The sequence below is a fragment of the Anopheles maculipalpis genome, chromosome 2RL (genome assembly GCF_943734695.1).
Source record: "Anopheles maculipalpis chromosome 2RL, idAnoMacuDA_375_x, whole genome shotgun sequence".
NCBI lineage: Eukaryota > Metazoa > Arthropoda > Insecta > Diptera > Culicidae > Anopheles > Anopheles maculipalpis.
This window is the reverse complement of record NC_064871.1, coordinates 15,564,119-15,585,145: the sequence shown is the minus strand read 5'-3', so window position 1 is coordinate 15,585,145 and position 21,027 is coordinate 15,564,119. Positions and strand designations below refer to the sequence as shown.

At 44.5% G+C, this 21,027-nt stretch overlaps 7 protein-coding genes across 8 annotated transcripts in view; 3 read left to right on the top strand and 4 right to left on the bottom strand.

Annotated features, from left to right (window-relative positions):
- Positions 1-21,027, top strand: part of LOC126557475 (dihydropyrimidinase) — a 445,624-nt gene that overhangs the window by 242,844 nt on the left and 181,753 nt on the right. The gene's annotated exons all lie outside the window — the stretch shown is intronic.
- Positions 1,011-4,763, bottom strand: LOC126560129 (bromodomain adjacent to zinc finger domain protein 1A-like). The gene has a single exon (XM_050216291.1). It carries the CDS (start codon positions 4,761-4,763, stop codon positions 1,011-1,013), a length of 3,753 nt encoding a protein of 1,250 aa, XP_050072248.1.
- LOC126559316 (acylphosphatase-2-like) lies at positions 5,466-6,196 on the top strand. Its single transcript, XM_050215452.1, has 4 exons — positions 5,466-5,691; positions 5,767-5,783; positions 5,877-5,986; positions 6,082-6,196. The coding sequence occupies exons 1-4, from the start codon at positions 5,472-5,474 to the stop codon at positions 6,194-6,196; spliced, it is 462 nt and encodes a 153-aa protein (XP_050071409.1). The 5' UTR covers positions 5,466-5,471.
- Positions 6,437-7,865, bottom strand: LOC126560128 (2-oxoisovalerate dehydrogenase subunit alpha, mitochondrial). The gene is made up of 2 exons (XM_050216290.1): positions 7,782-7,865; positions 6,437-7,688 (listed from the first exon to the last, which is right to left on the bottom strand). The coding sequence occupies exons 1-2, from the start codon at positions 7,863-7,865 to the stop codon at positions 6,441-6,443; spliced, it is 1,332 nt and encodes a 443-aa protein (XP_050072247.1). The 3' UTR covers positions 6,437-6,440.
- LOC126559304 (transcription initiation factor TFIID subunit 12) lies at positions 8,722-9,265 on the top strand. Its single transcript, XM_050215438.1, has 2 exons — positions 8,722-9,064; positions 9,130-9,265. Exons 1-2 carry the CDS (start codon positions 8,722-8,724, stop codon positions 9,255-9,257), a joined length of 471 nt encoding a protein of 156 aa, XP_050071395.1. The 3' UTR covers positions 9,258-9,265.
- On the bottom strand, positions 9,397-9,908 carry LOC126559376 (peptidyl-prolyl cis-trans isomerase FKBP2). The gene is made up of 2 exons (XM_050215526.1): positions 9,750-9,908; positions 9,397-9,670 (listed from the first exon to the last, which is right to left on the bottom strand). The coding sequence occupies exons 1-2, from the start codon at positions 9,906-9,908 to the stop codon at positions 9,413-9,415; spliced, it is 417 nt and encodes a 138-aa protein (XP_050071483.1). The 3' UTR covers positions 9,397-9,412.
- On the bottom strand, positions 12,225-20,741 carry LOC126559706 (E3 ubiquitin-protein ligase Nedd-4-like). Its single transcript, XM_050215877.1, has 7 exons — positions 20,535-20,741; positions 17,319-17,480; positions 16,573-17,235; positions 15,477-15,950; positions 13,205-14,055; positions 12,424-13,116; positions 12,225-12,344 (listed from the first exon to the last, which is right to left on the bottom strand). The coding sequence occupies exons 1-7, from the start codon at positions 20,739-20,741 to the stop codon at positions 12,242-12,244; spliced, it is 3,153 nt and encodes a 1,050-aa protein (XP_050071834.1). The 3' UTR covers positions 12,225-12,241.

Below are 21,027 nucleotides of genomic sequence, written 5' to 3'. Positions count from 1 at the left end.
CTTACGCAGTTAATACGCAATCAAGGAACTTTTCGGTAGATGGCAGGCAGCAGCGGATGATTAAGAATAAGTTTCTTTCACTACGCACACCCGAGACACACACGGGGGACACACACAACCAAACACGGCAAATGTTCCGAATGGGAAGACTTCCTCACGAATTGCGGCGCCTAGCGCCCAGATACTTTCTCTTTTCAAGGGGGATTAATCGTTTCACTTTTCTTCTTTCTTCCTTTCTTTCACCTTCACTGTTGGCGCAATACCAGTGCGAGCTGAACCCTGGTGGGGGAGGGGGGGTTGTTGTTAGTTATGATGCTGTTGTTGTTGTTATTGTTTAACTTTATCGTCCGTCGTCGTTGGCGGATTGTGCTTTGCAGATATTTCTTTCGCGTTTTCTGACAGGTGTTGTTGGCCCGCCCGCCCCGCCTTGGCTCACTTTCTTCTCTTGATCTTCCCGTACAATTGTGGTCGCACGCACAAACCTTTTGTTTTTACTCGCGTTCGCAGGGCCAATGGACAATATTGGGATTTGACGTGCGTACGGCGATAGAACGGGGAGTTGAACAGCTGTTTATACTACGCCGTGCAGAGGTTGAGCTCTAGTTGGAATCGCATTTGTTTTTCAAACTCCCTAGAAAGAACCGCCGAACAGGAAATCATCTATTGCGATTGGCTGAAATCTTCAAAATGAAGATAAAAATTAATAAATGTTTTTTTAAATCTAAACGACAACTCATACCATTTCAATCGTTTTATTAAATATTTATTTAGTTCACTTATCATTCTGTAATTGTTCCGCATAATTTACTGCATTAAATATAAGAAAAACATTTATTTTGGTAATTCATTTCCCGTTCAATAGATGTTTTCAAAAAGGCAAAAAGTTTGAGCAATTTTTATAAGAAGAGAAAACGGTTACAGTCGAGTGCTACACATGATAATTGATCAAAAATGTATAAAAAAAATATTTCAGGCAATGAAATGCTCTCTCTACCTTTGTGTCGCGTCCCTCAGCAGCGACCCGAAAGTCTCATCGATCGGCGACCAGCGCTTGCACTTGGGCGGTTAGTATTATCCGAAGATTTTTCTTTCTGGCTGGATGATTCATCTTGCTGCCGGGATCGCTTCGGTGGATTTCGTTGCGTTTCTGGACTTTTTACATTAGCCGTCCGTTTACGACCTGGCTGTTTGGTGCTGAGCGTGGCGTTAACCTTCTTTACCTTTTTGTTAAATACAATTTTCGGTTTTACAGTTTCTTCCTCCTCCTCATCTTCCACATCTTCATCATTCTCCTCTTCGTCACTAGACGTCTTATCGTGTTCTGATTCCATTTCCGCTTCCGATACATAATCATTACTTCCATCTTCATCATCAGAGTTCTTCTGCATCGAATCATCCTCGCTTTCCTCGTCCGATTCAGTGTAATTCTTGAGCTGAACGCGCTTTCGTACCCCTGTGCTCGGTTTCGGTGCATGATCCTCCGGTCTGCACATTGCACAAAACCAATCACCCTCCGGTATTTGCTTCAACTTCGGCTTGAGACAGTACATGTGGCAGGCACGGTTACACTCGTCGCACAAAAGCGTCAAACTAGCGTCACCTTTCAGCCTGCAAACCATACAGACAACGCGCAAGATTGATCGGGACCACCGAATGGCATCGTACAGTATGTGGTAGTGCAAAAATAGTTGTGAAATGGAATTCGAACGCATTACTGACACTTCCCAGCGATGCAATCTTTTCTGACCATAGCTTTGAAAGTGAATGATCGCGTTTCGATCCCTGCAAACTCCTTTCGGGCCAAACGGGTACCTTAAAAACTTCGGGTTAATACTTTGCGCGATTTGCACTAACGCGGAAGCTAACGAGCGAACCTTATCTTGATGTTCATCTCCTTGTGTCGGTCCATTAGCACCGGTTGACGATTCTAAGAAATCGGTATCTTCCTCGTCTGATGCCTCACTGGATGATTCTTGGTTCTTTTTTTTCACATAATCGTACATCTCGTTTCGAATCCGTTGCTGGCCCCACATTAGCGGTTCGGTGATTTGGGAATCGTAAGAGTTATTCAGAATCGCGTTACGCCATTTTTCAACATCGTTTACCTTCAGCTCACCCAAACATCCTTCACTGATCCTTACCTCCAGATCTACCAAATATTCACGGAGCATTGTCTCTAATGTTTCATTGTACTGGATCTTGTCGGAATTGTGTGGCCCAACTGATGGATCGTTTTCTTGGACAGAAAGTTTCCCAATCGGACACTTTTCTATATGGGATGCGATAAAATCACGGTACAATTCAAGCGTTTCTCGTAGCGATTTTTCACGAACTCCCCACGGATTGAGGCTGCTGATGAGTGCATCCAACTCTTCTGCCGTTGCATAGTACTTCCAGGAGGCGGTCCCATTTATGGAGGTATGGACAGGACAGCTCTTTTCGTCCCCAGTACACATCAGTAGCTCACGGTTAGTTGGACATTTGTCGAGACTACCAATTTCGATCGTTTTCATACCAGCGCTTTCACTATCCGCCTTTACGGACCCATTTGCTGCTTCCAGTAATAATGGATTAGTTTTACTTTGCGCTAACAAAGAACTACCGCGATACAGCAGCTTCTCGTAAACATCCTCCTCACACTTCAGATTGCCATCGGCATCAATATCGATCAACCCGTCACTATTCCCAGCACATTTGAGAATGGAAAAGCTGATGAATTTCTTACGCATTTTAGGTTCACACCGTACCAAGCCGGGAATGTGCTTCGTCACCAGCTCCATACAACGTCCAGTGAGCTTGGTGTCATGTTCGACGAACAATCCTGGCAGCGATTGAAACTGCCAATAGTGGCGGAACGCTCGGTCCGATCCAAGGTACACTTGGTAAAAGCAATTGCTCAGTTTAAAGGCTTCCACTTGATCCTGTAGCTCCTTCAGCTTTGTGCTGGCTTCGTTTTCAATCTCCTTCAAATTGGTTTTCAACTTTTGCTCCAACTGATTTTTAAAATCCTCTAACTCAGCGCCCACTAGCTGTCCATCCTTTGATGCTAACTCTTTCTTAAAATTATCATATGCCAAATGTTTTTGGGACGCTTGCTTTTGTACCAAACGTCGCTGGTCCAAGTGATTGTTCTTGAACTTGGCTGCAGCTTCCCCTATCTCTTCCACCCGACCTAGTACCTCTTCAGTCATTAACAGATGGTGGATGAGAGCACAAATTATTAGCATTACGTCCTTGGTCGATAGCTGGAAAACGGTTTGTGTCGTTAAAGTACGCAGTATGTGCGGATGGTCGCGGTTTAGCATGAAACTAGCATCTCCCAACGAGGACAGATGGTTCTGAGCAACAAGCTGTAGTCGCAATATTTCGGACACGGTCGTCCAATCCAACGGCAATTCATGAATGTTTAATGCCAAGCGATTTTGGCACCATTTTCGCAATTTCTTCATCGCTGGATCCCTTGGCGATTCTTCCGATGCTTCCGATGTACCGAAGGAAGCACTTAGAAAAATTTGCAGTATATCACAGAGTGGTCCATTGGGGTCCCGCTGCAATAACGCTCGCTCGAGCTGTTCCATCGATATACCGTTTGGGAATTTTGTTTCAATTCCCAGTATGTCGCCAAACGTATTCATAAACTCCAGAATGAAGAGAAAGTCTGGGAAATGTTCCTCGCCTATTAATGTACGCACGTCCCGTGCCGGTGGAAAAACGCGCTGGTCGGTCAGTTCCAGATCTTCTCTTACTGAGCTGTACACTTTCTGCGCAAGTGCAACCTGTGGCTGTAGTAGCGTCCTTTCTAGTTTCATACGTTTTTTAGCCAACTCTTTCTGCACCGCATGCTCCTCCCGACGTGCCTGCTTGCTTTCCTGTGCTTTAGACACCTTTTGTACCCCAACGGATCCATCGGCCGCTTGTTTCAAATACTTGTCAATGGTGGACTGCTTTTTGTTTTCCTTGTCCGTCTGTTTAGCTTGTTTTTGTGCCGCTTTCTTGGAACTTTTGGGCGGTTTTTGAGCTTCATCGCGTCGTTTATCTTGTAGCTGCAGTTTTTTGGAAACTTGAAAGTCTGGATTTTGTCCATAAAACACCTTTTCGTCGGTGCAGCCTTTCGATGTAACGAACTGTTCTAGCGATTTTTTCTTCACGCACAACATCTGATTAGCTCCCAGTTCGACGTGTTGTTTTAGGAAAAGTTTACACTTTTCCCGTGACAAACAGTTCCGTTCCCGCATGATAGCTTCACCACGGACGGAATAGTTCGACGGACTCTCCCCATCAACGCTCTCGACGTGGTAAACCAATCGGGACGGAATTTCATCACCTGCCGGATCGCTGATTACTACCCGCACTATCTTGGCCTTGCGTATCACTTCCGGGTCGCCCGTTTTGGTGCACACAGTTTCACCCTTAAAGAATACATCTTTCGCGTACCCGTGAACATCGCTGGCAAGGTCGTGTATGGCCGTACGTTTGGTGCGTGAAGCGATCAGCAGGATTGGACCTTTCAGTGCGGCGGGGAAGCTCTTCAGCGTACGTTTGGCCGTTTTTTCACTCTCCAGTGCATCCGCGTACGTCAAATTGGTACGGCCAGTCATTACACAGCTCCACACGGTGGAGGATAGCAGCATGGTGCGCATGAAGAAATCATCGTAGTTGCTAAACAGTTCACCCGTTGTTTCGCACACAAACACTTCATCGCTGTCCTTTAGATGTTCCGATTCCGTGTTTTTCTGTAAAGCTTTCCGCTTGAGTAAAGGCATCGTTCGGTAGGCAGATGTATTGTTGTATTGTATCGGCTCGTGGGTCGCGTCAGTGTTGCGCTGCAACAAACAGCTGCATACCGGAGAATATGTTCAAATGAAAGTCTTTTTGGTGGTTAATTGATATTCTTGCTTACCTTCGAATGTTTTCACTCTACAAGAATACAGTTTTAAGACACACTTCATACACAATTGTTTGCTGAAAATACTTCGTTTGCGGAGATGCGATCGCATACGCGCTAAAACTGAAGCCAAAGTGAAATGAAAACATTGGCGCCAATGATGTTTGACGTTTGACAGATTCAAACGTATGAAGGCAGGCGGACATTTAAAATGCTGCTACTATGATAAGACGTTAGGAGGTGTCGTTGCAATTTCATCTGTTGGCGAGGAAGTCAGTCCGGATTCTAGGATGTAGTATTTTTAGTATATTTGCCTCCTTCAGCAACCAAAGGTTAATCACTTTGCTACATAATATACAGAAAACAATGATATAACATTTTGTGTTGGCGCCTCCAACATGTGACGCATTTATACTAACTGCAAGTGAACATGAACGTGAATACGAGCATAAAATAGGAATATTTAGTGCTTGATCGTAAGTTTACTTTCAAACCCCTTTATCTTGTGTTTAAATTTTATAGAACCGATTTGTTTCTAGTGTTGAGAGCCCCTGATACACAATTGCATCCCTCCACATTTGGCACTATGATTACACATGATTTGTTGTTTATTTTCATATCCTTTGCTACGATCATAGCAACCTACCAACGAACGGATGGAATAGTTTGCGGTACATCCGAAATCGAAGGCCAGATAGCAGAGGACAACTGTGCCAGTACGTTGTGCGCCGACCACCCTACGCCTCAACTAAAAATGTCGACAAAATTATTTGCCTGTGATTTTGAAGTGTTTGGAATTGTTCAAGGTAGGTCTCTGCATCTGCATGTACTGTTTGTAATAAAGGGGCTTCTCCTTAAACATTTTTTATTTTATTTTGCAGGAGTGTTCTTTCGCAAGGTAAGCAGACTACAATAATAGACTGGGAATTGGGTGACAATTTGGTGTAGTGTGGTATATTTTAATCCTCTGTCGGGTTTTTTTTACTTGCAGTACACCCAAAAACAGGCATCCAGTTTGGGTTTACGCGGATGGTGTATGAATACGCGCGATGATACCGTTAAGGGACAGCTCGAGGGTGAGGAAAAAGCTATGAACGAAATGTAAGGATATTGCCCCATCATACTCGGCGCGTCTTCCTAGTTACCGTAACTATAGTAACGCCATATGAAATACTTCCGCTTATCCAATCACACAGGAAATATTGGCTGCAAACCAAAGGGAGTCCATCGAGTCGTATCGATAAGGCGGTTTTTAGCGTCCCCAAGGAAATAGTGTCCTATTCGTTCAAGGATTTCTCGATTCGTCGTTGAAGTGAGTGAATGTGCACACTTACCAAGTAAATAGGATGTATATTTTTGCTTAAAGCAAGAAACCATAAGGCACAAGAGGGTACGCGCGGATACCACTAAAAAGCTTTAAAAAATCATTTTTTATGTCTTTTCCGAAACTTTTTTAATGGTATTCTGCAGTGAAAAGGTGGTTCGTTACTTAGCTAATAAATGCACTTTTGTGAACGAGGTTCGGAATGTTTGGAACGTGCCGGGCGGCCATCTGTTACTGTTTGAAATCCTTCAGAGGATAATGCTCACGATGCTGTTCCACGTGCTCCTCCATCGCGCGCATCTGTTCCTTCAGATGTACTGGCATCTCCTCGTACACATCCTGGAACATTTCGCGCCAGTCCGGTTTGGGAATGCGTTCCGATTGGTTTATCTGCGCCAGTACCTGCTTACGGACCGATTTCACAAACTCATTCTCCTTCTCCTCGTCGAACCAGCCGCGCCGGATCATGTAGTGTTTGAGCTTAGTGATCGGATGCTCGACGGTGTTCCAAATTTCTAACTCCTCCGCCGGCCGGTACGCTGTACTATCATCCGACGTAGAATGATGCCCAATGCGGTACGCCATCGCTTCCAGCACAATTGGTTTGTTTTCACGCAAAACATATTCCCGGGCCAGCTTGGTAGCGTTGTACGTCGCAAACACGTCTGTTCCATCGAAACGCAATGCGGCCATTCCGTAGCCAGCTGCACGGCCCGCAATACCATCACCACGGTACTGCTCCTTGGAGGGCGTCGAAATGGCAAAACCATTGTTGCGACAGAAAAAGATGACCGGACTGTCGAGTGTGGCGGCAAAGTTAAAGGCCGCATGGGTATCACCTTCGGAGGCAGCACCCTCGCCGAAATAAGTAATCACACAGCGCTGATTGTTTGGCTGCAGTTTGAACGCGTAAGCTGCTCCGGCAGCCTGCGGAATTTGTGTACCGAGCGGAGACGAAATGGTGACAAAGTTTAGTTTCCGCGACCCATAGTGAACTGGCATTTGACGGCCCTTGCCAAGATCTTCCGCATTTCCGTAGCATTGGTTGATAAAGTCCGAAATGGTAAAACCGCGCCACACCAACACACCCGCCTCACGATACTGTCCGTACACCCAATCTTCCGGACTGAGGGCCGCTGCGCTGCCGATGTGGCTAGCCTCTTCACCAAAGTTGGTCATATAGAACGAGATGCGCCCCTGGCGCTGGGATTCGTACAGGATCTTGTCCATCGTGTTCAGCAGCACCATATCGCGGAACATCTTTTGCACCGTCGCCTGTTCCAGTTTCGGTTCTTGCGTTGGATCGTCGATCGTACCTTCACTATTCATCACGCGATAGATAGGAATGGGTTCGATGTTTTCCGGCAACGCTAGTTTGGGTGTCGTCACGAACGAGGCTCCCAGCGCACCGGGGAACTTTGCGTGCAGGGAACTACTTCCATTACCCTGTTGCAATGGTGCCGAGTCGGAAGACAGGTACTGCAAATAAACGGCGGCTCATTGAATAATTGTGCCAGTTCAGTGCACAGCTGTCGAACCATGGAGAGGATGGGGTTTGTTCGCTTTACTCACCTTTACTGAGCCCAGCGGCCTTGCTGGCCGTACAATGGACCAGTTCCTGACTAACACGTTTCCCAACGCTCGTAGAAACGACATTTTTAGGTATAAACTAAAATTATTAAACAAAAATCACCGTGTTAAACGAGAGTTCTGTGATTTGATTACGTCAATTACGCGCGCCTGCAAAGGGCCAACCACCTGTTTTTGTGCGCTGCTCTTGTTGACGGGAACGATAAGGAAAAAGAGCCGTGTTGCTGCGTTCGTATATTCGCACAGCGAGATGTTTGCACGATTAATTCGGCCTGAACTTGAAAGGGAACTTGATACGTAATATTAATTGACGGTACGTATATGCGGTTACGCACACAAGCCCACCACAGGCCCGCTGGAAACTACATGCACGTTCCATCAAAACAATTCAACACACGGCTACACATCCACACTCTTGCTGCTTCGTGGACGGCTTCAGCAGCAGCAGCTTTCTCTCGATACCTTCACAATTGTGTTTTCTCGTAGAAAATAAGTAAAACGTTTCTTAACAAAAAATAAATTACTTGTATTGCGGTAAAAATTCTAGCAATTTTTCGAACGGTTAAAAAATGCTCAATTTGATTTGATCCAATTCGCGCATCCGTATGTTTCTGTCAAAGTGACAGACGCTGTCGAACCACAACTTCGCACAAAACAAACCAAGCCAGAACAATCAACACACACTGCCCTAGGAGGAGTCTCGTTTTACCAAGTTCTTTGTGTTTTATAGGATTTTTCGTGTTTTTCGGATATATAGACCAGTACAGCAGCTTCATCTAGTGGGACCGGAACGGTCAGTTTTTCTATACGTGTAGGAGGCATTCATTTATAATGTTCTATGTGTTCTTTGTAGTTAGTAAATAACAGACAATGTAACTTGGTCCTCTCCGTTTATGAACAGCAAACAGTAACCTGGACCAGTATGGCTTCACCATCCCAAAGCAGTCCGGCCACGGCTGGTATGACAAACGCTATTGGAGGTCCTACTACAAAAGCTTCGTCGGGCAGTGGTTCAGCATCAGGAGGCACCACATCCTCATCGGGTAGCAGTGGGACGGACAGCGCTACCCAGCTGCTAACGAAGCCACGACTGCAGGAGCTGGTTCGTGAAATAGATCCTACCGAGCAGTTGGACGAGGAGGTGGAAGAACTATTACTGCAAATAGCGGACGACTTTGTCGAAAACACCGTAAATGCTGCTTGCCTGTTAGCTAAGCATCGCAAGGTTCCCAAGGTCGAGGTGCGAGATGTGCAGTTGCATCTAGGTAAGTGATTCATGTGTGGTTCATAATTCAGATTTTAATATTTACGGCAACTTTTCCTTTCTCAGAACGCAACTGGAATATGTGGATTCCCGGCTTTGGAACGGACGAGCTAAGACCGTACAAGCGAGCGACCGTAACCGAAGCTCACAAACAACGATTGGCTCTAATAAGGAAGGCCATCAAAAAATATTAGCTCATACACGTACCGGTAGCATTAATCAAACTAGCAATTATAATCACACAAAACACGCAGACATTAAGACGAAAAAAACAGACTCAAACATAAAAAATAAACGAATTTGAATAGGCGAAAATGTGGTTCATCCTTTATTCTCTTCCCCACCGCAATTACAATTCTGTTTTTCGTTCGATTTTCATAAGCTCTACCTCAAAGATGAGCACCGAGTTAGGTGGAATCTTTTCGCCGGCACCACGCTCTCCATAACCTAGCTCCGGCGGGATGACCAGCTTCCTTTTCTCACCTTCGCACATACCAAGCAATCCTTGGTCCCATCCCTTAATTACTTGGCCCATGCCAAGGGTAAAGGTAAGCGGATTGCCACGCGGAATGCTGCTATCGAATTCCGTTCCATCTTCAAGAGTTCCCTGAGAAAATGATGGAGTTTCGGTATGAAAAAACGGTCATTTAATACCCGACTAACTACCACTAACTGTATGGCCTTACCGTGTAGTGCATGTGCACCAGATCACCCTTCTTGGTCCGCACGGTACAATTTTCGACGCGTTTCTTGACGCCTATCTTTAGTTTGTTATCGGCATGCACGCTCGGTGCAAGTGTTGCCAGCCCGGCCAGGCAAAGGACGACAAGATGGGAAAAGTGCATTTCTCTTGAATATCGTTCAGAAATAGCAAAAAAGGATGAACTTTGCGAGTTCGCTGTATCTTCCCCCGATACTACACTCCTAGGAACCTGAAAGATTCTATCGGTAGTGTTGACCTTTTTTGTTTACTTTTGGTTTGTGAATGACAGCTGCGAGCGACAGCTAGTCACAGTGTTGGGCGATTGAATAGGTGAAACAGGATTATTTTTTTAAATTTTAATTACGATTTGTGATATAAAATGAAAAAAAAAAAACGAATAATAGAGAAAATGTTCTAAACATGGATTTTTTTCATAATTCGAACGAATCAATTTAGAATTTTGAGTGCCTAATCACAAGATCAAACCATCGATTAGTAGCAGATAATTATGTATTTTGATGTACGAAGTGTCGAACTTCTCTTTTGCAACTTGTCGTGAAGTTATAGAGGAATCCCCAGTCCCTAGGTCCCTAGACAAAAATAGATGAACGTCTCACTATTTCCAGCAACCGATTTATTAAATTTTTTACCAAATTTTACAACTAGCATCACTTTTGTATATTTTCACTTCGTGCTCTACACATTTCTAATTTCCGTTTCACTGTTTTCGTACATTGTATTCCTTTGTTTTTGTTTTTTCTTTGCATAAGAATAAAAATATATATACCAATGATACACATAGAGCATGCATACGGCATTCGCACGTTAACCTAATGTTCTACACCCTAGTACGAACGTAATTATCAATGCAGATAATTCTTAACTAAGGCTTGTATGCACAGATCGGATGGGCGCGCGACTTCATAAACATTATATCATCTTTTTGCAGTACAATCACGATTAACATTGTGCGTAGAGTTCGGTTCCTCATTCCGCCGGGACATTTAAATCGTAAAGCTGTTGTTGCAGTATTTTTAAAGGTTAGATCCATAAGTAACAATAAGTTTGTCTGTAACGTTTATTCATCCAGGACGTTCTGCGCGAGTTGGATGTTTCGAATCGAGTTGGATGTTTGTTACAGACAGAATAACGCATACAGGTTCTATGTTTAACGGTTATCTATGTATAGTACAAACTACGGCCTTCTCTTTGCAACCATCTTCATCTATATAGTAACAACCTTTTTGCTTGTAATTTTTGAATATATTTTTGGTGTGCGTGTGTGTGTGTGTGTGATGTACCCATAACGTGTAGCGGTGTACTTATACGTGTGCCTTTAAGTGTGTAACTTTCCATTCTGTTACACACCGTAATAAAATCGAATACCTTTTGTACTGCAAACATTACCACGCAGTTCAGATTACAATTAAAAAGTGTTGGGAAAAAATAGCTCCGATTAAAATATTCCATACACAAAAGGGAACAGGGGGAAAAAGCGCATCTGAAGGCACTAATGTTATCGAAACATAGATAGCCGGCCAATGCCAAACGCTTTGTCCCTTATATCAATTGTTACTTTCGATTTGCTTCGAAATACTTTTACAGCGCATAGTTTAACTTGCAGATTTACTACGATTTCTGAAGCTATCCTAATAATCCTGATTAAACCGGATTTACGTATAAATTTACACCTTTTCGTAGCTATGGAATGTTGTGTTGCGCGTTTCGTTCGATTACAGGGTTTTTACAGCCCATAGAACATGCATTATAATAGTACAAACAATGCAATATTCGAGATACACCACGTTTTCCGACTTGAACACACATTACATAATTTATTACTACGCAGTTTGAATTGATAACACAATTTCTGATTATTTTAGAACACTGTCAGATTAGCTATCTAAGCATCTTGAGAAATTAATCGTAAATGCTAAACGAAACCTCCAAATCTGAATCCAATAGAATGAGCATGACCAAGGTAAAGTGTAAATTCCGGACCTGGCAGCATGCTAAAACAATTGTAAGTTGTGTTATCTATTAAAACAGCGTAGCTAAATTGATGTAATGAGTGTTCAAGTCGACAAATGTGCACATCTTGAACTCTGCATTCCCTATTGAAAAAATTGCCTAGGCCATAGGCAGATTTTGTTCATAGCGTTGTTCAAACTATTCTTATGCTTGTCCTATGTGCTGGTAAATCCTTTAACAATCTTTAAATTCCATGGCATAGTAAAGTTTGTTCCACGTGCCATATAAGCTACTTCTATACTTTAAATTGCTTTTTAGAGCCTCTCTACTATACTTCAAGTTTTTGCTAACAAATTACGCTAACAATTAAAATCTCGCGCAAGTTAAGGGTTGAATGCGAAAAGAACAAACTTTTGGGCAACGCTGCTTCTGGATAAACACAGAAGCTGCTAAAAAAACGACAAATTTTAAATTCACAGATTGTTGTAGCTTTCGGCACGTGTTTCAATCGACACCGGCAAATCCTTGGCTGCCCTCGATTGCACTGATTAACTTTTCCTTCAGTTGGGCGTAGCTTTCGTACGGTGGCAAATCTAACCGATTGAAGCTACAAATAATAAAAAAGGAGACCGTTAGAGTGGGATATAAAAAAAAAAAAAATTAAACTAAACCGTCCCATTACTTACCATGTATGAGCACGAGGAAAATTGTTCACAGTTCCCCACTTTTCGATCGTAAACAGTTGCGGCCCGTTCGAACCGTACAGCTCCTTAAACCCGTTCATAGGCACACGTGACGTACCGGTGACGAACTGCAGCAGACGGGCCCTCATTTCATTGTTAAACGATAGTACCGCTCGCCAGAACCACTGCACGACCGCATGGTTCGCATAGTAATCACCTTTGTACATGGTGTTCTTCTTCCAGTCGTTCACATCGATGCTTTGGATGCCACACATTAGCAGTTCGAGCTCGTTCTCGTCAAAAATTTTAAGCAAATGCAACGGCACCAAAGAACCTACTCCTTCCAGGAACGCTTGCATCTGATCTTTAACCCGCGCCTCAAACCGCCAATCGATGACGAGCCGGATGTACTCGTCCTTGTTTTCGTTGCTCACCTCCAGGTCGGCACCGTTCGGTTTGAGCTCCCGTTGGTTCGTCGTGCCAAAGCTTTCCTCGTCTACGCTGAAGGTCAGCATCAGGGAGCTGGGATCGTTCTCTTTGATGTAGAGCAGCGAATTGTAGTACTCCGTGTCGACTGCCTCCATGTCCTTCAGATCGATAGGCTTTTGCAGCATCATCTTGTAGAATGGTCGTATAAAGAAAGCATCTAGCAGCTTGCCGTGATAGATCGCCATTCCTGCGATACGTCCAATAAACCTATCGAGAGGGAAAATATGGACAGAGGACAGTGTAAAATATAATAAACATTTTTTTTTTAATCCTTGCAGCACACAAAGCCATTTACCTGAAGTAATTCAAATGCTCTTCGTTGCACAGTCCACTGTTCGGATTGATCTGCAGTGTGTAGTTGTCCATTGCCGAATACTCAAACAACCCATAGTACGGATTGAACATCTCCTTCGACAACAGATAGAACCATTCACGCGCCAACCCACCATAATCCAGCCCCGTTTCACCTTCGAACTCAACCCACAGCTTTGTCTTGAGTAGGTCGAGCCGTGTAACGGAATTTATCACCCGGTACGAATCTTCCAATATCGAAGCCCTCCGCACTTTGATGTCAATCTTGTTTGGCACATTGCTCGGTTTCTGCAGCTGGCTCTTAAAGTACTCATACTTTTGCTTGTAGTCACGCGAATACGGTACCGCTTGGCCCGCAATCTTTGGATTCGAAAGCCGTGGATCGTCCCACTGTGTTGTGCGCGTGTTATGATCGATGAAGAACGTTCGGCCATCGTTATGTACGCGCTCTTCCCAGCCTTCCGGCAGTGGGCCCAAATTATCGTCCGATGAACGTGCATCACCACGATTTCCACCGGCCGTCGATGCGCCATTTCCGCCAGCATTGGTGGCACTATCGTTGCCAGCACTCGGTATGGGGCTTGCAAGTCCAGTGCGAGGATCAACCCAGGAGGTGGTTTTGTTAATGTGATCAATGAAAAACAACCGTCCGTTCGATGCTACCTGTACAGCCCAGCCCGGCGGTAAACCGGTAGCATTAGGCGCATTTACTGCCGAAGCTGGTGGTGCCGATGCAGGGTGGCTCGGAGATGTCGGTTGAGCTTCTCCAGTGGAAGTGGTAGTCGATGTGTCCGACCGTGATTGTTCACCGACGTTGTTGGAAGACGTTACAGCCTCATTTACCTGGAGCGTAACGGAGAGAGGTTTCGAGAACCATTACAAACATTTAAAGCGAAGTTAAGAGAATTAAACAGTACAATATCCCTTTTGCCATGCAATGCGTAACTTAGTAAAACGTTATAATGGCCTACAGAGTGTACATCGAAACATAATAGCGTATAAGTGAAACACAAACTGCCAACAGCAAATTAATCGAAATTACGAAATAAAACGATAAGCCATCACCTAAATAAAATTCTGTACGCCACCATCAACATAGTTACAGCGGGAGGAAAAGATAGATTATAAGAAGAAGGAAAAACGGAAGATAGTTATTGGGGAAAATGCTGTTAAGGTATTTTTGGTAAGAGACAGCTCAGGTATTAGGTATTAGCTGTTAGTAAGCGATCATTTCATCATACCAATCATATTGCGCAATGTAAGTATTTCATTAGTAGCTAGAATTCATTTGCTGCAACACTACACTGAGCGAAACACCACCAAGTTCGTTTTGACAATATATTCAAATTTCAGATTTTTCATCGTGAAAAATAATCTGTACTAATTGTTCATTAAGTATGAATAGGTCGAATGTAGTATCTTCAGTTATAAGAAAAGGGTAATATATAAAAACAAACAACAACAAAACAACTTCTCTTGGAATGAAAACCGTCAGATGAGCTTCCAATCATTAACAAAAGCCGGAAAAATGTAAATAATTGCCTCCACATATCTTGGAAACGTAGAAGAGACGAAGCTAAAATACGGTGCGATGTAAGTTAATTTTTGTAAAATATTAGTGAACTGAGATAGATAAACAACCCAAATTCGAGCTGAATTGTAATATCCCGCAAGCACAAGATGTGTGCTGCCAATTTTACTAAGCGATGAAAGTTTGAAGCGGCACAATAGTCTCAGTTGTAAAATTTGTGGTGGTTCCCTAATAAATTAGGGATCATTTTTAGAGAAGATCTCCCACTGGCGTTGATTTCAAGGACGCTTAAATCAAAGGATGCCATCTAAAAGCTATGATCATGATCTTAATCGATCATAACGAGTTTTACATGGATTCATAGTACGTTTGCACATGGATAATGCGGCGATTCATAAGCCTGAACTGAATAAAATCTTGTTTCCACATAAAAAAAAACCTGAAGGATATAAATTGTCAACACAGCGGACCTGTAAAAAGTAAATAAAAATATTGTGGTGCTATTCTCATTTCGCTCAGTGTATGTGAAACAATATTAACAGGACAGATAGCATGAAGGGTTACAAGTCGCTTCAGGTAAGTAAAGTTAAGGTAGAACGAACGAGCGAGCGAGAGAGAGATTTCTTTGGCTGTTTTAAAAGATTGCTGCAAGTTACAGCCTTTGCGAAAAACCTTCTCCATGCGCGGGGAAAAAAGAAAATGGGAAAAGGAACATTTAACAAACCTCCTCCCGTACATTGGACGACGTGCTTTCAGCGTCAGCGCTACCCCCATTGGCCGCAGCATTTACGGTATTATTTTGAATTTCCGACACTACCGTACTGGAGGAAGACTCTTCATTCTCTGCGCTTGCGAGTGGTGCAATGTCGCTGCTGGCCGAACGGCGCCTTTGGCTCGGTACCGGCGTACCGGCTGGACTAGCACAGGCTGAGGATGTAGTCGACGATGATGGTGGTGGTGGTGGAGGTGCCGGACGTATGGGACGTATCGTTCCACCACTGCTAGCGATAGAAGTGTTTGATGCGGAAGGTGAAAGGCCCATAACTTCAGCATCGCTGCCACTGCGTAAGACATTACCGGATCGTTCCGGGGTGGCTACGGAACCGTCGGCTGGTGGATGCAGGGATATTGGTGAAGCAATACCGGTAGCCGCTCCGCTATTTTCCCCATTTTCCGAAGTAATACTGACAGTGTCGGCCTTAAATGGGAGAGCGAAAAGTAATGGGAAGGGCAAGTGGAATAACAAATGAGATGAAAAAGGTGTGTGTTTTGGGAGGATGGGATCAATGGAGCAGACAGTTTATCTACGTGATGGATTTTTAAAAACTATACGTACTAAATCGATTTCACTAGCCTTTTCCTAACTTAAGCCGTTGGGGTTCTTCTTCTTTTTAGCTTAACGACCTTCTAAGGTCATACCGGTCATCGAATGGCTTACTAGACTTGCTGATACTACGTAGATGGATGGTCAGACCTCAACTACAGGGGAACGATCCGGATGAGATTTCCGAACCCCGGTCCTGCCATTTGAAGACCGGCGCCGCTGTCGCTTCACAACCGGGGCGCCCCAAACCGTTAGGCTTAAAGAGGTACTTTTAGTACGAAAAAATGTACAACTTGAAAACAGTACTGTTCTACAGTGGAACCATTTTCCTGATTACTTAGTAGGGAAATATTCACAAAAAAGATGAAATTTTCAACAAAATCCCACGCACAAAATTATGACTAATTAAAAAATGTTTAAACGTAACAACAAAATGCAAAACAGAATAGCTAATCGATAAAGAAAAATCAAATAAATCGTTTCGGGATCGTCTTACCATGCTCGTATTGTTGCTACCGCTGCCACCATTGTCCGGATCGTTGCTAATGTGAAAGCGTCGCTGAAATGCTGCCACCATTTCGTTCTGTCCCGGTTGTGCCGCCACAATGCTGGGCCTTTCCCACTGCGTAGTCCGCGCGATATGATTCACGTAGTACATTCTGCCTACAGGATCCTGCCGAACTTCCCAACCCGGTGGTAATGGGTCTGGTTGTGGTAACGTTGGTAGATGAGCATACGGTTGTGTCCACGGATCTAGGGATCGATTTGGTGGAAGTTGTTGCTGTGGATAGGGCGGTGTATTTCGATGCACTGCTAGCGGTGTGCTCGTGGCGGACGATCGATTACTAACACTGAAGGCCGATCGTGTCCGTCCAATGGCCGGATCATCGTTGCGCATTATGGCATGGTACAGCTCTAGTGTACCGCGTACCTTCGTGATGATGCGCAAGCTCGATTGCCGTTTGGGTCGCAGTGTATATCGCTGCGGTGCGATTGTACGGCCCTCGGATTCGTGCGGCAAATTGATCAGCGTTAGATCGACCAGTCCCATGAAACCGTCCCGGGTGAGCCGATTTTCATCGAACACCTGAAACACCAGCTTGTGCTCGTTTGGTTTGACGCGAAACACAAACTCCTCGTTCCAGACCGGGTTCAACGTCTACGGTGGAAGATAGTGAGAATCAATATATTAGATTATGTGCAGGTTGTGGGACCAACGGTACTGATACCGATGCAGCTTACCCTTCGCTTCGTTTTCGTCACCATGTGGTCCACGTTGACGTCTCCCGTGATGGTGTTTTGTTCGATTTTCACGTACGGATCGCTATAGCCGAAGATGTCCTTTTTCGCCAGTCCGCTCGCACCCAGCACCTTGATCCGTACGTAGCATGCATCCTCCTCGTTCTACCGGTTGTGACGGAAATTTTTGCATCAACACAATCAAACACCACCAAAACCACAAACACACGCCGACGTTGATGATGCAACCGAGGATAGAGAGAACGATTGGAAAGAAATTTTAGTAGCTAATTATATATTTGCTGGAATGAAGCATAACCATATGGCAATATGGCGGCGTTAAGGATTTGCAAGACTCATCAATACACATTGGTCACTGTTGACAAATTTTCTAATTCTCAACCATAGGTTCCCTGATTGTGGGGCGCGTGTTATCAAGCTAAATCCTCCACTGTTGCATACAACACACATCACCAAATTCGCAATCTACTAAGTATCAAGCCTAGCTTCACTAACCAGTACCAGGGGATTTGTACAGATTTGTATAGGACACACACACACACGATCAGAACAATTTCACAATCAATGCCTACCAAGTTAATCAACATCCCGGTTCTCGTCATTATGCTCGCTTGCTGTTGTTTTACCCCGTATAAGAGGGGATTCACCGTTGAGAACAATTTACCACCGACACCAGCTCAAAATGTTGACCGACACAATTTTCTTCACTATAGTAGAACCCTCTTTTCACTATTGCCACTTTTTGGAAAGCATCCACTTTCAACCCATTACACCTACAAGCACCCACCAACCGTACGAACTCATACGCCAGTACAGCTTTGTTGAAAATTTGGTGCTAAAAGTCTGCAAATTCCACAAGTGTGACAGCTCCGAAACAGCTGCTCGTCAACCAAGAAGCGACGCGATCAACGACTCATGATGAAAAACGACTCTTTTCCCACCCAACGTTTCTTTAGTGAAACGTATTGGAGCCTGACCGAGGCCGTTTGACCGACCGAACTGTATGCAGCTATTTCTGGTTCTACACACAACAGCTCTCTTGCCGTATCTCTCACCGCACGACACAGGCTACTTTGATGGTGGTTGTGCGTGTTGCCAGACGTTGAGGATATCTTAGCAACGGCGCCGCTTGTTGCTCGCTAACTAATGCTACCGCCGATGCGTACGTGTGGGGTGGCTGCTGCTTTGCCTACCGCAGTGTTGGTGGTATACGATGATTTCCATTCACGCGCTTCGCCCCCAACCCAATCCCAAACGCAGACCTTCATGACACACCCCAACAAACCCTTCAGCATCTTCATCCATTCTGCTACGGCACCGATGGAAATTCGTGATCCGGGAGGTCACAAATACTGTAGTCGTTGAAATGCTCGACACCACCGAAAAGCAACCGAGCCACGACGCTTATCAACGATAATGAGTGACAGATAAGTGCAAAGTGGTGGTGCCAAAAAAAAAAATGCCTAACACCTGGCCCCCGTGTAACCTTACCATCCATGCCGGGGGGAGGGAACCGGTAGCCATACACATGTAAAGTTCACATATAAAAGGGTAAAGCATGTAAGCAAGTATTTGTATCCTGCGTCAGACTAAGCTTCATAAACCGGAAACAGTTGACGCTAGTCGTCGTTATAAAAACATCTTATGCTTGCTGTAGCAGAAGTAAGAAAAACCTCCACAACGTTGTACTGTAAAGGGCTTATTCCTTAGGTTCATCGGCGACTAACGTTTCTCGTTCGATACGAGACGCACAATCGGTCGCTTTTTATCTGGGTAGGTTTAAGAGCGCTAAACCACATAGGAATTAAGGGAAACGTACGAGATAATTTCTGTTTGGGATAAATAGATAACGACGACCTTAGGGAAAGGGAGAATATGTTCAACAATGTCGTATCGGGTGAGAAATTGATTACAAAACCCCGGTGTACTGCGAAGGTCTTGGTTGTGATCGTGAGTTACCGCAACACACTGACTACACGGTGGTATTTGCGTGCTGCGTTGGAAAATATGGACCAAAATTGTGTATAAATATAACACAAATTAGTAATGTGTTGTGAAGCGGGTGACAAAATCCGAACCCGGTGGGATAAAATAGTCTGAACATCACCGGGCCCCCGGGGTAGCGAAGAAGCGAACGAGCTGTGTGAGAGTTTGGCATATAGATCGAAACGTTCGTCGGAGTAGTACGTGCGTGGCTTTGGGATGGTAATGACTGGTAAGAGCAGCGTATGGTGTATTCGCAGCAAAAGCTTAATCATACGAGTGAATATTGGGGCTGATATTGTGCCGGCAGTGCGATTTATCCTATAAAACGTAGTGCAGTTCAGTGAGTCATTCGTTTCGATTCGATTCGGAATCGTTTTCAAGTGTCAGGTTCAGTGCGGTTTACCATAATAATAAACTAATAACTATAAGCAAATTCCTGACATAATTTTTTGATTTATAATGTGGTCACCACGTGCTTCAGAAACAAAATTTCGATGCGCTTTATCGTTAATTTTTTCTAGAGTTGGACCATCCAGACCTTCTCTTCTCTTTGCTTTAACACAACCTTCTGGGTCACGCTGGACGTCGAATGGCAAATTGTAGATTTCATGATACCAAGTAGTTGGATAGTCTGTCGTGGATTGGATTTGAACCCCGGTTCTGCCGTGTTAAGACCGGCGCCATTGTCACTCTTCTGTATAAAAGAAATGCACTCGGAGGATGCATTACAAGCTTTGTAATTATATTGTGATGCGAGGACAAAACTCTCAGGAAAGTCAAACCCAAACAAACCTGCCAACACGTCATATCCCGCACGGGAGAATGCTCATCCTCGCGCAATACATTCAGTTACCTCACGCTTGTCACGCTTCGGTCACCCCAAACGAGCGTTTATTTTCTACCACAAGGCGTACAGGCATGTGTCTCGGTCTATCTTATCAGTGCATCGTATAGTTATCATTCCCCTCAACGAGCTTCACCGGATCTTATCCGACATAAAAGTCACGCATACCCTGTTGAGCACCCCATTCAAGGCACCGGTAGAAAGGAAAACTGTTTTCCTTTGTACTTTAGACTGAGGGATGTAGGATTTTCAGCACAGTAGAACGTATGATAGCGTTTTGATGTGGTCTTTTGTTAGTGTGATGTCCTCGGTCGGGGACAATCAACTCTTCTATCTGCCCTTTCGGTTCAATTATAGCGTCTACTTACAGCGGTAAAAAGTGATCCACGAGGAGTATGGGACGAAAGTGCCGGACTCGAACCGTACGACGAATTGCCCATGGACTGGGCTCTTCGTCGGGGCGGCCTCTGTGGTGTCATGAACGATCCGACCGGTAACGCTGGTGAGCCAGATGGTGAGGTACCGTGGGACGATTGAAGTGTTGCCTGGTGAATGCTGCTGAGCTGCGATCGCATACCCGAGATCGCAATGAACTTTATGCTATCTGCACTAGAGACGCAACGGAACGGCGCACCACAAACACACTTGAATTGTTGCACCGGACGATAGGATCGGATGGATTACTCATCGAAATTTAGGAGTACGGTTGGAAAAAGGGTTTTTACTAGATCGGTTGGCGGGCAGGGAGGCAAAAGGGAATGTGAACACACACACGGCTAATGCATTCCGCTTTAGAGCTCATATGGAATGGACAATGAATGATGCACTCCTCTGCATCCACGCACAAACCGATCCCAACTA

What these genes read in the sequence shown, in the direction of transcription:
- LOC126559304 (XM_050215438.1), top strand. Translation starts at nt 8,722, where the DNA reads ATGGCTTCACCATCCCAAAGCAGTCCGGCCACGGCTGGTATGACAAAC. An exon ending in AGATGTGCAGTTGCATCTAG is followed by an intron (nt 9,065 to 9,129) that starts GTAAGTGATTCA and finishes TTCCTTTCTCAG; the next exon opens with AACGCAACTGGAATATGTGG.
- LOC126559376 (XM_050215526.1), bottom strand. Translation starts at nt 9,908, where the DNA reads ATGCACTTTTCCCATCTTGTCGTCCTTTGCCTGGCCGGGCTGGCAACA. An exon ending in TGGTGCACATGCACTACACG is followed by an intron (nt 9,671 to 9,749) that starts GTAAGGCCATAC and finishes TCATTTTCTCAG; the next exon opens with GGAACTCTTGAAGATGGAAC.
- LOC126560129 (XM_050216291.1), bottom strand. Translation starts at nt 4,763, where the DNA reads ATGCCTTTACTCAAGCGGAAAGCTTTACAGAAAAACACGGAATCGGAA.
- LOC126560128 (XM_050216290.1), bottom strand. Translation starts at nt 7,865, where the DNA reads ATGTCGTTTCTACGAGCGTTGGGAAACGTGTTAGTCAGGAACTGGTCC. An exon ending in GGCCGCTGGGCTCAGTAAAG is followed by an intron (nt 7,689 to 7,781) that starts GTGAGTAAAGCG and finishes GTTTATTTGCAG; the next exon opens with TACCTGTCTTCCGACTCGGC.
- LOC126559316 (XM_050215452.1), top strand. Translation starts at nt 5,472, where the DNA reads ATGATTACACATGATTTGTTGTTTATTTTCATATCCTTTGCTACGATC. An exon ending in GAAAAAGCTATGAACGAAAT is followed by an intron (nt 5,987 to 6,081) that starts GTAAGGATATTG and finishes CCAATCACACAG; the next exon opens with GAAATATTGGCTGCAAACCA.
- LOC126559706 (XM_050215877.1), bottom strand. Translation starts at nt 20,741, where the DNA reads ATGCGATCGCAGCTCAGCAGCATTCACCAGGCAACACTTCAATCGTCC. An exon ending in TGACGAAAACGAAGCGAAGG is followed by an intron (nt 17,236 to 17,318) that starts GTAAGCTGCATC and finishes CTTCCACCGTAG; the next exon opens with ACGTTGAACCCGGTCTGGAA. An exon ending in GTAGCAACAATACGAGCATG is followed by an intron (nt 15,951 to 16,572) that starts GTAAGACGATCC and finishes CTCCCATTTAAG; the next exon opens with GCCGACACTGTCAGTATTAC.